Source organism: Gigantopelta aegis, chromosome 8, assembly GCF_016097555.1.
Source record: "Gigantopelta aegis isolate Gae_Host chromosome 8, Gae_host_genome, whole genome shotgun sequence".
Lineage (NCBI taxonomy): Eukaryota > Metazoa > Mollusca > Gastropoda > Neomphalida > Peltospiridae > Gigantopelta > Gigantopelta aegis.
The window spans coordinates 24757331-24775538 of record NC_054706.1 but is presented as its reverse complement, the minus strand read 5'-3'; the positions used below and the strand labels follow the sequence as shown (position 1 = coordinate 24775538).

The 18208-nt window shown below is 38.0% G+C and overlaps 1 protein-coding gene across 1 annotated transcript in view; it reads left to right on the top strand.

Moving 5' to 3' along the window:
* The window catches only part of LOC121379393, a 64415-nt gene that overhangs the window by 37924 nt on the left and 8283 nt on the right, over positions 1-18208 (top strand). The window contains exon 2 of the mRNA XM_041507989.1: positions 11049-11210. Coding sequence (XP_041363923.1) covers positions 11049-11210 — 162 coding nt within the window. The remainder of the gene's footprint in view (positions 1-11048; positions 11211-18208) is intronic.

The following is an 18208-nucleotide window of genomic DNA, read 5'->3' as shown; positions in this document are numbered from 1 at the left end:
AAAAAAAAAAAAAAAAAAAAAAAAAAAAAAAAAAAAAAAAAAAAAACCAAGCAAGCGAGTGACCTCGACCGCTCGCAATACATGCCACAGGTGTGGTTGAGCGCTTGCCCGAGTTTCTATGAGGTTCGATGAGCCGTTTGCAAGGACGTTCAGTGTTTTGTATTTTGAAATTGGCACCGCTATTACCGACACCATGTTTTATAGTGGTAAGAGAGGAAGGAAAAGGAGGACATAGAAATGATTTTCAGAGGCATCGGTGAGGTGAGCTAGTGGGGGTGGCATTACACCAATTCCACTGACACCTGTTAGCGGTGGTACACTGCGACAGTTCCATACACGTGGAACACGTGCTTTGTCTTGAAGAACAACCTGCCGGCTGAAAGCCTCCCAGCCTATCAGCTATTCTAAATCCCGCCCTCACCTTGAGAATAGTGTGGACGAATGGATGGATAAATAGTTTAACGTGCGCATATACAACAGAGGTTTCGAACACGCGAATAGTGTGGAGCAGGTGCCCGGAAGCGGAAGAAGATCACTTCGCTGAAACCGTGTTAACCGGGAACACCGATTCGTAACCGCATCTCTAAATAAATCTTTATTTACTACAAACAAAAAAACAAACCACCACACTCCACCCTTCACCTCCCTTCCCACAAAACATAGAGGAAAAGAAAGAAAGAAAAAAAAAGCGAATAAAAACATTCCATATTAAAGGATCCGGACTGCGCATGAATATCATTTAGACACTCGGCTAAGAAAAAGATCCCCAAAAACTCTTTACATTAGTAACCCGACGTCTGCTTCCTTGTGATTAAACGTCGGCTGTGGTAAATAGTTCTAGACATAAACCAGTTGCTTAAAGTACTTTGGCAATATTCTTTTTCATTGATGCTGCTGGCAGCGGTCCGATCGTGTAGATACAGATGGGATGCGATACAAATTCCACGCATAATTTAAAATACGTTTACGACAGGCTGTAATTACCGTGTGGGTATAGTGTTTATGCATAACACGGAGAATATCTTCCCTTTTTATTCGTTGATGGATAGAATATTACCAAACGAAATTACCCTAGGATGTGAAGGAATGAGTTGTTTGCAGAACAGAACAGAACAGAACTTTATTTCACTCAAAGCCACCATCCGGTGGCATGAGAGGAGTACATTATATAAATTATATATACATATACACGCATACGTTAAGTGACAAGTGTTTATAACAAACAAATAAGTAAGATTAAACTATATAAAAGTGGTTATTTATAATATTAATAAGTTCACAAAGTTTTTTAAGGATGCTGACACGTTTACAGTTGAACAGTTCTCTAAATTTAATTACATCTGGTCTAATGACATAATAACAGGAAAAGGCTATTCTCTTAATGAGTCGTCTTCCGTTGCAAATCCTATAGACAAAAATACAGGATCACGCTCATAATAAATCTGGGGCCGGGTTTAAGTTTCCAGAACGGTGGAAGAGGGTTGCCGATATACAGACAGCATCTGAGATAAGTTTTTATGTCATCGACCTCACTGGTATAGTAATTAAAGGTTCGCATTTTGGCACTGTCTAACCCTGAGAATAAAGGCACATATAGATTGGATGCGACGCGTGCGTGCGGTCTCACTTTTGCGTCTGATGCATCTGCAGGTTGCGTTTTGGACAACATATACGATTATTTCAATGGGGCTAGCCACCAGCGTTTTGTAGACGCACGCATCGCACGCATCCATTCCAGACGCTCTCATTTAAACTAATGTATAATATTTCGATATATTTGGCCAGACCGCACGCACGAGCCGCATCCATTCTATACGAGGTAAGGCTGAATGGGCAGGAGCTATGCAGTCTCTGTTTCTCTCATTAATGTTAATTAACTTGATGTATAAGCATTGTAATGTATTTATGTGTGGAACACGCTGTGAAATGATCGGCAATCCAAATAAACATGTTCATATTCGTATTAATGAATAACTAACTAACATGTGACTAACATAACTTATAATTTGAGGGGATCGCCCGCGTTTGGCAAGTGCGCGAGAGCACAAGCAGCCCGACCAGGGTCAGTAGCGGGCGGGGTGTATTTGTTGTTCTATTGAATTTTGAAAATGTCCAGTAGTAGGCTAATGAGTCCAAGAATTAAATAGTTTGCGCAATTTCGTGAGGTAATTTTTGGCGTATAGTATGGAACGGTTCAACGAAAGTAATTTTGGAGCTATTTGAGTGCTTTGGCTTAGCTTAATTATAGTTCTTTCTCGACGCTGCGTCGTGAGTGTGGGAGAGAGAGAGAGAGAGAGAGAGAGAGAGAGAGAGAGAGAGAGAGAGAGAGAGAGAGAGAGAGAGAGAGAGAGAGAGAGAGAGAGAGAGAGAGAGAGAGATGATGATGACTATGGATGAGCGAGGGGGATAAAGAAGATGTGATGAGTGATAGATAGAAAGAGGAAGTAGATGGATGAAGAGAGAGAGAGAGAGAGAGAGAGAGAGAGAGAGAGAGAGAGAGAGAGAGAGAGAGAGAGAGAGAGAGAGAGAGAGAGAGAGATGATGATGATGACTATGGATGAGCGAGGGGGATAAAGAAGATGTGATGAGTGATAGATAGAAAAAGGAAGTAGATGGATGAAGAAAGAGAGAGAGAGAGAGAGAGAGAGAGAGAGAGAGAGAGAGAGAGAGAGAGAGAGAGAGAGAGAGAGAGAGATGATGATGACTATGGATGAGCGAGGGGGATAAAGAAGATGTGATGAGTGATAGATAGAAAGAGGAAGTAGATGGATGAAGAAGAGAAGAGAGAGAGAGAGAGAGAGAGAGAGAGAGAGAGAGAGAGAGAGAGAGAGAGAGAGAGAGAGATGATGATGACTATGGATGAGCGAGGGGGATAAAGAAGATGTGATGAGTGATAGATAGAAAGAGGAAGTAGATGGATGAGAGAGAGAGAGAGAGAGAGAGAGAGAGAGAGAGATCGAGAGATCGAGAGATCTAAGATTTTTAAGAGAGGTAGCACCTAAAGAGCACATTGATTCAGTAATAATCGGCCATTGGATGTCAAATATTTGGTAATTTTTACATATAATATTAGAGAGGAAACCCGCTATAGAGGGAGAGATCGCGGCAGATCGCTAGATTTTAGCGCCTAACGTGAGTTGAAAGTGATATATGATAGAATTGGATAATACTGGTAAAGTGTTTCGCGAGTGCTTGGCCACGTGAACACGCCTCTTCATTCACATGACCACGAACACAAGTCTCCTGAATATCATCTGCGTTCAATGCCTTCAAACGGAAAATAAGTAATTCTTAACCACAGAGTAATCCACTAACTGGTGTCCTGGGAAAACTCTCGAAACCGTACAAGTATACGGATGTTATCGCTATCGATAATGGACACTGAATTAGTGAACTACACCATTTTACCTGGTTGTGAGATCACTTAAATGGCCGATGTCTGCAAAAAGGTTAGATCCCAGCCCCAGCCAGAATAAATAGAGAGAGACATGTGGCTTTAAAGAAGCATATATAACCGCAGAGGTCTTGTTAAAGCTGTTTATGAGAAAAAACACACAAAACACATCATCGCGTTTGTTAATGCGTTTTGGTCTTTGTTTTCGAATCTGGTTTTCCTGTAGTCATTGACACGAGAAACGAATGCAAAAAAGGGGCGGGACGTAGCCCAGTGGTAAAGCGTTCGCTTGATGCGCGGTCAGTCTGAGATCAATCCCCGTCGGTTGACCCATTGGGCTGTTTCTTGTTCCAGCCAGTCTTACATAATTGGTGTAACAAAGGCCGTGGTATGTACTATCCTGTCTGTGGGATTGTGCATGTAAAAGATCCTTTGCTGCTAATCGAAAAGCGTAGCCCATGGAGTGGCGACATCAGGTTTCCTCTCTCTATATCTGTGTGGTCCTTAACCATATGTCTGACGCCATATAACGTAAATAAAATGTGTTTAGTGCGTCGTTAAATACAACATTTCCTTCCTTCCGAATGCCAAAAATACTGTAGTTTGTATTGATAGTATTAGCTAAAACGTATGCTAACCTATGTTTGAATCATTGTGGTCGATACATGGGAGGCATTCTGAAACATAGATAATTATTTAATCATTAACAAATTTGAATATTAACATGATGCTAATTGGAATAAAAGGAAACACCAACTAGCTGTTGATATTTTAGCAATATTATAATTAAAAAAGAAACTATCCCAAACCCCCTAAAACGAATCCTCAGCAAAAATCTACCATGCCCCAAAACAACCCCAAACCCCCAACAACAACAAACAAACAAACAAACAAAAAGCCCAAACCTACCCCTCCCCTCCCAATAAATACCTACCCACAGCACCCAGCGATATAAATAGTTGCGCCCTGTTCGGACGTGCCTGGACATTAAATTGATATAGGCACATAAAACAGAGAAATGAAATTAAATTAAATTAACTGAAATGAAATGAAATGATAACTCTACCTCAAACGGCGAAAATATATTTAAATAATATTTATTTGAAGTACACCTGACGCTAATTTATTTTATGATCAGCCCGTGTTATAAAACAATGCATTTTGGGGCGGGATGTAGCCCAATGATAAAGCGCTCGCTTGATTCGCGGTCGGTCAAGGATCGTTCCCCGTCGGTGGGCTCATTGGGCTATTTCTCGTTCCAGCCAGTGCACCACGACTGGTATACCAAAGGCCGTGGTATGTACTACTCTGTCTGTGGGATGGTGCATATAAAAATCCCTTACTACTAATGGCAAAATGTAGCGGGTTTCCTCTCTAAGACTATATGTAAAAATTACCAAATGTTTAACATACAATAGTCGATGATTAATAAATCAATGTGCTCTAGTAAAGTCGTTAAACAAAACAAACTTCGTCAAGCAATGTATTTATAAAAATGCATTAGATACAACTCTTGCTGTTTTAAACATAAATATTAGCTTTAAAGGGACATTCCTCTGTGAGTTTCCTGCAATTTTTAAGATGTTAATATTTAATATTTTATTGTAATTACATATCAACTATATTTTGCTACATAAAATAAATATTAGTGGCTGTATATTAAACGTGTACTAGGTTAAATTTAATTTTATTTCCTAAAATATCTTTTTTTGTACGTACGAAATTATTTGAAGACAAAATCCAGTTTCGGCTTCTTACAAATACTAAGACGACCAGAAACACATTGAATATACAGATACTGATATTTTAAACGTAAAATATATTAAATATGTAAGTTTAATCGTAGAAATATTTTATTAGTTGGAAACATCTTACAATGCAGCAAACTCGGGAATGTCACTTTAAGGAAAAGTAAAGATTTCTATATGTCTTTGTGACCAAGTATCTCTATTTTCTAATTATTAGGAAAATGTATATATATCTTACAGTGAATACATATAATCAGGAATTTTTTATAATCCCTGAAATATTTAATTAATGTGTGTCATGTTTGATTCACCCAGGAATTGTATATAATTCCTGAAAGGTTTTGGTATTATACATAATTCCTGAAATGTAGTGAATTATTAATCACCTACCGGTCCAACCGGGTGGGGGGAGGGGGTGGGGGTGGTGGAGACTATAGATTTTGTCTCAATCCGTTCTCTCCGTCCGTCTGTCTGTCTGTGCGTATATCCCACATAGTTTCATGATATTTTTGGCAACGACTCAATAATAACGAGATCTAATTTTTTGTACATATTTATCATGTACTGTTACAGATCTGATTTGACTTTCATGGCGATTTTATGTATTGTTGACAGAGTTATGGCCCTTTAACTTAGGAGATATGAACATTTGTTTTCCGGACTTTTTTTTCGCAGTGCCTTAAGAAATTGAGCTCAAAGTTTCTGTATACACATGCAACTTTATCATGTAATGTTACAAACAAAGTTTAACTTTCATGGCAATATACTAGTACCCATTTTCACAGTTATCGCCCTTTAACTTGGGAGATACGAAAATTTGTTGGGCCCGGTAGGGATCATGTAATTCTTTAGCAGTATGTACTTCCACGATGCTTATTTTATACGTATTCCTAGGCATTGTTTCATCAATAATTGTAGACCAAACATAAATAATGTAATAAGGTATTGTGCACAATAACTAGAATATTCATGGGATTATACACAGTTCCTGACTATACGTATTCCCTGTGACATATACTACAAGCACATTGCACAACCTTACACACTTGCAACATACAAAACTTAACAACTGTAATCTAAGACGAGATCTCACCAAAACGAGAATATGTAGACGTACCCATCGCCTTCAAACGGAAACGAGAAACAATAGGTTATGCAAACTATGCAACATCTCGGTCGAGGGGCAAGCACAGTTTCTCACTGACTGCCCTAAACTTCAAACACGTAGAGAAAAACACCTTAACAAACCCGTGTGCGAGTCCCCCACATTTCAATCACTGAACAGCTACGAAAATATACTGATGGAAAAAAAAAAGAGGATAGCATCGACACTAACAGGAAATAGTGACTGCAACCAACACTTCCACAGCCCCTGCACCACACTCGACGTCGGACATGTACGTTTTTTTTTTTTTATCCTACTCTATATAAATAAAGATAACATATGGCGTGTGTCCCCCCCACCCCCAGTCCAACAGAGGCTGTGACCCATTCACTAGATATTGTAACCCCACCACTCCAGATATATAAAACCCCTATAATCTGATAGATGTGTGTGTGTGTGTGTGTGTGTGTGTGTGTGTGTGCGCGCGCGCGGTAGGTGTAAGATCGATCCCCGTCGATGGCCCATTGGATTATTTCTCGTTCCAGCCAGTACACCACGACTGGTGTTTCAAAGGCCGTGGTATGTGGGATGGTTCATATAAAAGATCCCTTGCTACTAATAGAAAAATGTAGCGGGTTTCCTTTCTAAGACTATATGTCAGAAGTTAAAAAATGTTTGACATCCAATAACCGATGATTAATAAATCAATGTGCTCTAGTGATGACGTTAAAAAACCCCACAAAAACCCTCACAAAAAGTGGTAAATCACTTTAACACTCTCAATCGTATTATTTTGCTTACTACATGTTTTTAACTATTACTTCAGGATGGGATCTAGCTCAGTCGGTAGTTTATGCTTAGATAGCAAGATCGACCCCTCCACAGAGGACCCATTCTTTTGCCCCGTCCCAACCAGTGCCCACGACTGGTATATCAAACGCCGTGTTCAGTTCCCTCTTGTCTGTGGGAAAGTGGATATAATGGAATCCTTGCTGCAATTGGGAAATATAGCGGGTTTCCTCTCTAAGACTATATATCAAAATTATTAAATGCTTAATACCCAATTTCCCGATTATTAAAGGGACAGACCCTAGTTTCAACCCGTGGAAATTAACACTAAGTTTAATTATCGAAAAACCTGTAACACATCTGGATAACGTTAAAATTGAGTGAAACATGAGTCTGTTACTTTGAAATGGTGAAATACCCTCTAAAAATAGACTAAAACTCCACTCCATAACTGTTATTTCTCAGACGCACGTACGTTTTTAAAAACATGAGTATATTTTGTCATATTAAAAACACCAAGATTACCAAAAACACTTCGAATGTACGGAAATGGATAATCTAAACAATAAAATCTAAGCAAAGTATGATTTCAGTTATCCAAAACTGCTCTAATAGTCAAAAATATGTCTTAGTGTTTAAAAACTAGGGTATGTCCCTTTAATAAATCACGGTGCTTTAGTCGTGTCGTTAAAGAACATGAACTTTGCTGCACCATGTATTTAATCACCCCAGTGGACCCATCCTCTGACTGGTCCCCCCTCCTTGTTCCAATCAATGCCACACGACTGGTATTTCAAAAACCGTGGTACGTGCCCTCCTGACTGTGGACAAATGCATATAAAAGTTCCCTTGCTGCTAATGGAAACATTTTGTCAGTTTTCTTCTCTGACTATACGTTAGATGTTTAAATGTTTGACATCAAATAGCCGATGATTAATAAATCAATGTGATCGAGGTGTGTCGTTAACAAAACAATCTTTATAGTGGTGTCGTTAACTTTCCTTGACTATGCATCTGTGTTTTCTAGGACCGTCTATCCGCTGCTTCATGGGTAACTCCAAGCTAAACGGTTAAATTTAATAAATCAATGTTCTCTAGTGGTTTCGTTAACATTACTTCACTTTGTATCTTTGTTTCTAGGACTGGCTATCCGCTGCTTCATGGGTAACTCCAAGCTTCACTATATATATATATATATATATATATATGTGTGTGTGTGTGTGTGTGTGTGTGTGTGTGTGTGTGTGTGTATGTGTATGTGTGTTTTCTAGGGGAGGGATCTAGCTCAGTCAGTTGAGTACTCGTTTGAGGTGCTTGCGTCGCAGGATCGAACCACATCGGTGGATCTATTCAACTGATTGGGATTTTTTTCTTGTTCCAACCAGTGCATCACAACTGGTCAAATGCCGTGTTATGTGCTTTTCTGTCTGTGGGAAAGTGCATATAAAAAATCCCTTGCTGCATTAGGAATTACCAAATGTTTGACATCCAATAGCCGATGATTAATTAATCAATATGCTCTAATGGTGTCGCTAAACAACAACAACAACAAAAAACCATTTTGTTTTTAGGACTGGCTATCCGCTGATTTATTTGTAACTCCAAGCTTCACTATATAATATTATATGCAATTGTGTTTTCTAGGACTGGCTATCCGCTGCTTTATTTGTAACTCCAAGCTTCACTGTATAATATTATATACATTTGTGTTTTCTAGGAGTGGCTATCCGCTGCTTTGTGTTAACTCCAAGCTTCACTATATAATATTATATGTATTTGTGTTTTCTAGGACTGGCTGTCCGCTGCTTTATATGTAACTCCAAGCTTCACTATATAATATTATATGTATTTGTGTTTTCTAGGACTGGCTATCCGCTGCTTTATATGTAACTCCAAGCTTCACTATATAATATTATATGCATTTGTGTTTTCTAGGACTGGCTGTCCGCTGATTTATGTTAACTCCAAGCTTCACTATATAATATTATATGTATTTGTGTTTTCTGGGACTGGCTATCCGCTGCTTTATTTGTATCTCCAAGCTTCACTATATAATATTATATGAATTTGTGTTTTCTAGGACTGGCTATCCGCTACTTTATGTTAACTCTAAGCTTCACTATATAATATTATATGTATTTGTGTTTTCTAGGACTGGCTATCCGTTGCTTTATGTTAACTCTAAGCTTCACTATATAATATTATATGAATTTGTGTTTTCTAGGACTGGCTATCCGCTGCTTTATGTTAACTCCAAGCTTCACTATATAATATTATATGTATTTGTGTTTTCTTGGACTGGCTATCCGCTGCTTTATTTGTAACTCCAAGCTTCACTATATAATATATGTATAATATCCGCTGCTTTATGTTAACTCCAAGCTTCACTATATAATATTATATGTATTTGTGTTTTCTCCAGGACTGGCTATCCGCTGCTTTATGTTAACTCCAAGCTTCACTATATAATATTATATGCAATTGTGTTTTCTAGGACTGGCTATCCGCTGCTTTATTTGTAACTCCAAGCTTCACTGTATAATATTATATACATTTGTGTTTTCTAGGAGTGGCTATCCGCTGCTTTGTGTTAACTCCAAGCTTCACTATATAATATTATATGTATTTGTGTTTTCTAGGACTGGCTGTCCGCTGCTTTATATTGTAACTCCAAGCTTCACTATATAATATTATATGTATTTGTGTTTTCTAGGACTGGCTATCCGCTGCTTTATATGTAACTCCAAGCTTCACTATATAATATTATATGCATTTGTGTTTTCTAGGACTGGCTATCCGCTGATTTATGTTAACTCCAAGCTTCACTATATAATATTATATGTATTTGTGTTTTCTGGGACTGGCTATCCGCTGCTTTATTTGTATCTCCAAGCTTCACTATATAATATTATATGAATTTGTGTTTTCTAGGACTGGCTATCCGCTACTTTATGTTAACTCTAAGCTTCACTATATAATATTATATGTATTTGTGTTTTCTAGGACTGGCTATCCGTTGCTTTATGTTAACTCTAAGCTTCACTATATAATATTATATGAATTTGTGTTTTCTAGGACTGGCTATCCGCTGCTTTATGTTAACTCCAAGCTTCACTATATAATATTATATGTATTTGTGTTTTCTTGGACTGGCTATCCGCTGCTTTATTTGTAACTCCAAGCTTCACTATATAATATATGTATTTGTGTTTTCTAGGACTGGCTATCCGCTGCTTTATGTTAACTCCAAGCTTCACTATATAATATTATATGTATTTGTGTTTTCTTGCACTGGCTATCCGCTGCTTTATTTGTAACTCCAAGCTTCACTATATAATATATGTATTTGTGTTTTCTAGGACTGGCTATCCGCTGCTTTATGTTAACTCCAAGCTTCACTATATAATATTATATGCAATTGTGTTTTCTAGGACTGGCTATCCGCTGCTTTATTTGTAACTCCACGCTTCACTATATAATATTATATGCATTTGTGTTTTCTAGGACTGGCTATCCGCTGCTTTATTTGTAACTCCAAGCTTCACTATATAATATTGTATGTATTTATGTTTTCTAGGACTGGCTATCCGCTGCTTCATGTGCAACTCCAAGCTTCACTATATAATATTATATGCATTTGTGTTTTCTAGGACTGGCTATCCGCTGCTTTATGTTAACTCTAAGCTCCACTATATAATATTATATGTATTTGTGTTTTCTAGGACTGGCTATCCGCTGCTTTATGTTAACTCCAAGCTTCACTATATAATATTATATGTATTTGTGTTTTCTTGGACTGGCTATCCGCTGCTTTATTTGTAACTCCAAGCTTCACTATATAATATTATATGTATTTGTGTTTTCTTGGACTGGCTATCCGCTGCTTTATTTGTAACTCTAAGCTTCACTATATAATATTATATGTATTTGTGTTTTCTAGGACTGGCTATCCGCTGCTTTATGTTAACTCTAAGCTTCACTATATAATATTATATGTATTTGTGTTTTCTAGGACTGGCTATCCGCTGCTTCATGTGTAACTCGAATCTGCACGGATCAGACTGTTCTGACCTGATGTCTCTCGACGAGGAACGGCGCAATATGTACAACCAGGAATGCGACTTCTTGGAAGGAAACAGATCCTATACGCGGTGTAGAAAAATGGTTCAAGAATGTAAGTAATAAATGGATCTTTGTAGTTGTGACAGGAAAAAGCGCCAGCTACTAAATGTAGCAAAAACAACAACTATCATGTGTGTTGTGTCACTGTTTGGAAAGGTTTACTGCATTAGTCGAAATGTTGATTAAATAGATGGTACAGCAATCAAAAGATTAACAATCGAAATAAAATATCATAATAGAAATATGGAATAGATAAAACTAATACTATGCCATAATATTATGATTGGTGGAGATTAAAAACAACAATAAACGCCTCACCCACACAACACAACAAACAAACAACAAAGAACGGAACAAAACGTTGATGGTTGAAGACACCTAAATATTATGTAATACATGTTCTAATATTTGTTTATTATATGGATATAAGATGGGGTTGTGTGAATACAAATGCCTCAATAGTATGGTCCTATATCTTTGAAACTTTGAAACTTTATTTCGGTACACTCTGGCCGTCAAATAACAGCACATGAGGAATTATTGAACAATAGTTATTTTCAGTGACAAGATGACAACAGGAGTTATTCGTAAAGTATATACAAACATACTTTAAAATAGCTGTATACACATTTAAAAGTATCAAATGATATTGAAGATGTTTATCTATGGTTTACTAAATTTACTTGTAATTTTAGAAATGAATTTTGACATTATTATGGAGGGTGCTTATGCTATTACAATTAAACAGTTCTTTGAATTTAAATGTGCTAGGTTTTTTTAAAAATGATAATATGGCTTTATAAACCTTTTGCGTGTATTCATAAAATAATTACATTTAAATAAGTAGTGATATTCATCTCCAATATCATTTTTTTTCGCACAATGTACATAATCTGTTTTCAACTGGGGTGCTATTCCAGCGTTCTGTTTCTATGAGTACATGTTCTGAATTTCAGAAGGATGGTCCACAATTTTTCGAGTAATTTGATAAAGTATTTTTCCAAATTTAAAGTTTGTTTAAAAATAAAATATTATGTTTTGCCTTTGGATGTAGACTCGATGTTGTTATGCCATGTTTGTAGGTACTGGTCTAATTGCCGTCGTTTAACATGCTCAGTTTGTATTTTTATGGATGGGAAATTTTTCGACATATAAATATCTGACATGCCTAGGCAGAACAGGATGATCATATCTTGGCTTTCACACCAAATACAACGGTACGTTGACGTGTTGTCAAATAGGCTTTCAATTGTTATTGTGCACATTATAAACAATAGCAGCAGGGGCGTCAGCTACAACAACAGCACAGATTAGTGACGCTACGCGATCTCCTGGTGGGGGGCGGACAGGAAGACAAACCGAGTACCTCGCGTGCTAATGACGCCACGAGGTCGTCTGCATGCTGTTTTGCCATCTGCACGAGACACACGCAGACGTCAATTTGGCACGTGGGTTATCAGTGGGTTATCTTACTTAGAATAAAAGCAAATGTTCCGGAGGACCACTGAATCAGATGCTGAAAATTTTATTCAATTTTTTTTTTTTTAGGACTGTGTTCATGTTAGAATTGATCTCTGGACACACCTATCGCAAAACGTTATAAAACAAAACACAAAATTTCGCGAGAATGAACGAGATGTTTATGAATTTTAAAATGCAGGTGCTTGTTTTCTTCATAAACCAACATAGACGGACGGACTCCCATTTGTTTTTGCCCGAATTAAAGAAAAATGCCACAAGCTACAAGGCCGTACCCACCGAGGGGGGGGGGGGGGGGGGGGCAGCAGTTGCCCCTTGAGAATCTCACTGGGTTTTTTTTTTACACCAGAAAATAGCATGCACATCTCAGGGTTTAATTTGTATAGCGTTTCATTTGTTTATAAAAATTAGTGCCACCCCTAGGATTTTGATCAGGGTACGGCCCTGATCTGGATAACAACATTTAGTGTGATTACTACCAAACGTCTATATACGTTTGCTAACAAATTACCAATACTATGTATTTTACATGGATTACAACAAATATCGGAAGCAGAACGATGGAAATACATGGCCAAATGGTTTAAGGCCAGCTCATTTTGTCCGAATACATCCATCCTTTTTGCCCGAATTCAAGTATTTGCTCCGCGACTCATACGCTTATGTGCGCCAACTACAGAAAACACAGAAAAAATCTAATATAATTTGCAAATGTATTTATTAAATTAACACATATATTAATAACCAGAGGCATTGCTTGTTGCTATCCAAAACTATTTATCATTCCCGTGAGTTTACCTGTGGCAATTAAAGGCATACTGTCACGGGTTTAAGGACCGTATTTCTGCAAAAGTGGATAATAAATGAAAATTACATCAATGTTTAGAAACCAAATCTGGCTATTGAATCACCTTAACTAAACCATGATGGAATGAAATCCATGTCAATCCTCTTGTCAATATTAATTTTTAAATTATAGACCATTGCCATAATTCAATTATTTGTTTGCAAAATATCATTAATAAGTGGAGTACGATGGTTATGTAGATTGTTGAATAAAGTACATTTAGGGACAAATCAAATACATATGTTTCACATAATACTTTGTTAGACCATTTAATAGGTAAGTGGTCTATGACAATATGCCTTTAAACAAAAATAAAACGTAATCGAATTGCAAACTAGCTCTGTTTCGTATTTCCTGTTTCACTCAGTATACATACTAAGAATGAACCAAACTATTTATCGTAAGTCATGTATTACTAGTCAAGGTGAATGGCATACTAAGAGCATATTGGTATTATTTACCGCGTGTTATATATAACATATATTTATATCTAGTCACATGGAACCGGTTAACCCAGTTCGGAAGCGGCTGTTTATAGTTATGCAGTAAATTAGCTAAATATAATATTTGATCTTTGACTTACCAAACGAAACTAGTGTTAGTAGCGGATCGTTGTCTCATTTTCTAGACCACGGGTCACAGCTGTTATCTACTGATTAAACAATCTGCCGAGGTTTTGCTAAACGGATGTGTTTTCCCCATTGTTTGCAAAATGATTTTGGAACATAATGCCATACAGATAAGTTTGAAACATCTCTGTCTCTTTCTGTATCTAACCGGCCTCGGTGGCGTCGTGGTTAGGCCATCGGTCTACAAGCTGGTAGGTACTGGGTTCGGATCCCAGATGAGGCATGGGATTTTTAATCCAGATACCGACTCCAAACCCTGAGTGAGTGCTCCGCAAGGCTCATTGGGTAGGTGTAAACCACTTGCACCGACCAGTGATCCATAACTGGTTCAACAAAGGCCATGGTTTGTGCTATCCCGCCTGTGGGAAGCGCAAATAAAAGATCCCTTGCTGCTAATCGGAAAGAGTAGCCCATGTAGTGGCGACAGCGGGTTTCCTCTCAAAATCTGTGTGGTCCTTAACCATATGTCTGACGCCATATATCCGTAAATAAAATGTGTTGAGTGCGTCGTTAAATAAAACATTTCTTTCTTTTTCTTTCTGTATCTCACTGTGTGTGTCTCTCTCTGTATCTCTGTCTCTCTCTATGTGTCTGTCTCTCTATCTGTCTGTCTCGGTCTGTCTGTCTCGTTCTCTCCACCTCTGTTTCAATCGGTTCAAATTACACGAGCTTAAAGAAGATATGTGTTACTAAGACGGGCGGGACGTAGCCCAGTGGTAAAGCGCTCGCTTGATGCGCGGTCGGTTTGGGATCGATCCCTGTCGGTGGACCCATTGTGCTGTTTCTCATTCAAGCCAGTGCACCACGACTGGTATATCAAAGGCCGTGGTATGTACTATCCTGTCTGTGGGGTGGTGCATTTAAAAAATCCTTTGCTACTAATAGAAAAAAATGTAGCGAGTTTCCTCTCTATGACCATATGTTTGACATCCAATAGCCGATGATTAATAAATCAATGTGCTCTAGTGGTGTCGTTAAACAAAACATACTTTTTTTGTTACTAGGACAATCGGTGCCTATTGTCTTGTGCAATAGGGTAGACCCTACTAATTGTAAATTCAACATCTGTTTCCTTTTCGCAAACATTTAGACAAACCACACCTCAGTATGCTTACGTCAGTTCCATCATCTAAACTGCAGGGATAATCACAGTTAACATTTTCAGTGAAAATCGATAATGGATTTTTATAGTCGATTATTACATCGATAGAGCCTAACCGATAAATATTCTATTATAATCGATCATTGGAACATCATCATTTAGTACTAACCATTAACCTCTATACCGCATCAGACAGCCTAGGCCATCAAGCCAGTCTTGGGAGAGTGGCAGTCCTCATAAAGACAGTGCAGGAAGGATGAACTAGTCTTGTGTCGTACTGACATTGGTTATACCAACTTGATCCATTCATTTATCTGAAAGAAAGATCCTCCACCTCAGTGTGTGCATTGTCAGTGTAATCTGACGGTGCGCCACATTTTGGTGGCATCTGAAAGAAACTAGACAATATATTTTTGGTCAGAGAAATGTGATGGAAACATTTCGTTTCCATCCAGAATTTCTTTTACAATTTTTACGTGTTACTGACTTTTATTCTACATTTTAATATTACCCATCTGTGATATTTGTATTTTTGCACAGTTCTTTACACTGTGTTTTTATTTAACTGTTGAATTTTTATATTGATGTTGATCATCACTTTAGATTTGCTTTTACTATAGTTTGACACCCAATAGCCGATGTATTTTTCGTGCTGGGGTGTTGTTAAACATTCATTCATTCATTCAGACAGCCTAAATAGATTACGCTTTGTCCATGATAACGTGCCCGAAACTGACTTGGATCTAAAAAGACACGGAAATAAATGAGATAAAAAAAGAAAAACCCAAACCTCTTCACTGACGAAATAAATGTTGTTTATCTCGAGATAATCAAATAAACGAATGCGCGTAGTACGCGTACTGGTGCCTCACACACCATGACCTTTTACAACTGATACGCGTTAGAGAAACCAAACATTTACGTCTCTTCCAAATAAGATTAGAAAATGTCAATGTAAATGAACTTCATCAATACGCAAATGGTTCAAGTGGAAAGTGCAGAGTTTATTAAAAAAATTTATTTAGCTACGATTCGAGCATCAAAGGCCTTGAGTTGTGCTGGATGGAGTAGGAATTAATGTTTGAGTGATGGTATACATGTGTGTGTGTGTGTGTGAGAGAGAGAGAGAGAGAGAGAGAGAGAGAGAGAGAGAGAGAGAGAGAGAGAGAGAGAGAGAGAGAGAGAGAGAGAGAGAGTGAGTTGACCAATGCTCGTTTTCTGGAATACAACTCTCCCAATATTGGCTCGACTGCGGTGTGTAATTCCACGGTTGACCAATGTTCATTTTCTGGAATACAACTTTCCCAATACTGGCTCGACTGCGGTTTATTAGTTCTTGTCCACGTTTTGACCTAGGCCAATTGAACAAATGTAATTGTTGGATTTCATTTCAACTTATTTTCGTACTTATATCCAATTAAGGTTCAAGCACGCTTGGTTCACACCTCAGCTATCTGGACTGTGTGTTCAGGGCAGTGGGTTAGTTGTTAATTGTTAGTTGTTAGTGAGAGAAAAGAGGATATTGTGGCATTACTCCTACCCACTGAGTCGTTATAACTCGCTCTAGGTGGGAGCCGGTACCGGGCTGCGAACCATGTACATACCAGCCGTATGTCCGATGGTTTAACCACGACGCCACCGAGGCCAGTTTATCAATATGAACTCAGTTCTAAAATATACTTGTAAAAACATGTGGTCAATAGCTTTACTCCAAATATCAGTTTTTCATGTCGACTTTATCTTTTTTTTTTCACTGGTATTTCATCTTAATCTCCCGAGCTAGGTCGCAATATACGAGGTGAACTGGTTTCTGGTAGAATCGCAAAATCATATTCCCCCGAGGCTTGAAACGGCTTTCTGGTTTAATCGTGAAAACTAAATCATATTCAGGATTGGTAGCAACAAAAGATAAGGCATATGAATAAATAAGATTTAAAAAAAGGAGAAAACTTGTACATTAAAGGTCAGTGAAGTGAACGCGTCCGTTACACTGACTGAATGGATAAAAACAAGTCTGTTTTGCACCACTAGAGCACATTGATTTATTAATCATCGGTTATTGGATGTCAAACATTTGGTAATTTTTACATATAGTCTTAGAGAGGAAAGCCGCTACATTTTTCCATTAGTAGCAAGGGATCTTTTATATGCACAGACAGGTTAGCACATGCCACGGCTTTTGATATACCAATCGTGGTGCACTGACTAGAGCGAGAAATAGCCCAGTGGGCCCACCAACGGGGATCGATCCTAGACCGACCACGCATTAGGCAAGAGCTTTACCACCGGGCTACGTCTCGCCCTATGACTGAATGAATGAATGAAGGCACTGTTTTATTTAACGACGCACTCAACACAGTTTATTTACGGTTATATGGCGTCGGGATGACTGAATGAAGGTGAGATAATATGAAGGAGTTCCTTCGTTCATTTCCATTAAATAAGTAATGGTGACGGGACGTAGACCAGTGGTAAAGCACTGTCGGTCTAGGATTAACACCTGTCGGTGGGCTCTTTCTCTGGCCCGTTCTGGCCATTGCACCACAACTAATATATCAAATGCCGTGGTGCGTACTATATTGCTGTGGGATAGTGCATATACAAGTTCCCATACTACTAATTGAAAACGGTTTCCTCACTGGGACTATATGTCAAAATTACCAAATGTTTGACATTCAATAAACGATGACTAACAAATCAATGTGCTCTAGTAGTATCGTTAAACAGGAACAAACTTTAACTTTAAATAAGTAATGGTCATCACGTGTCGGAGATGTGCTTGTGACGCCTGGCATATAGTGCTATGCAAAAAAGAAGAAAAAAAGTAAAATTGTTTTGTTTAAGACATTGATTTATTGCTCATCAGCTAATGGATGTCAAACATTCGGCATTTCTGACACACATTCTTCAGAGGAAACTCGCTATATTTTTCCATTAGCAGCAAAATACCTTCAATATGCACTTTCCTACAGCACATACATATATTAATACAG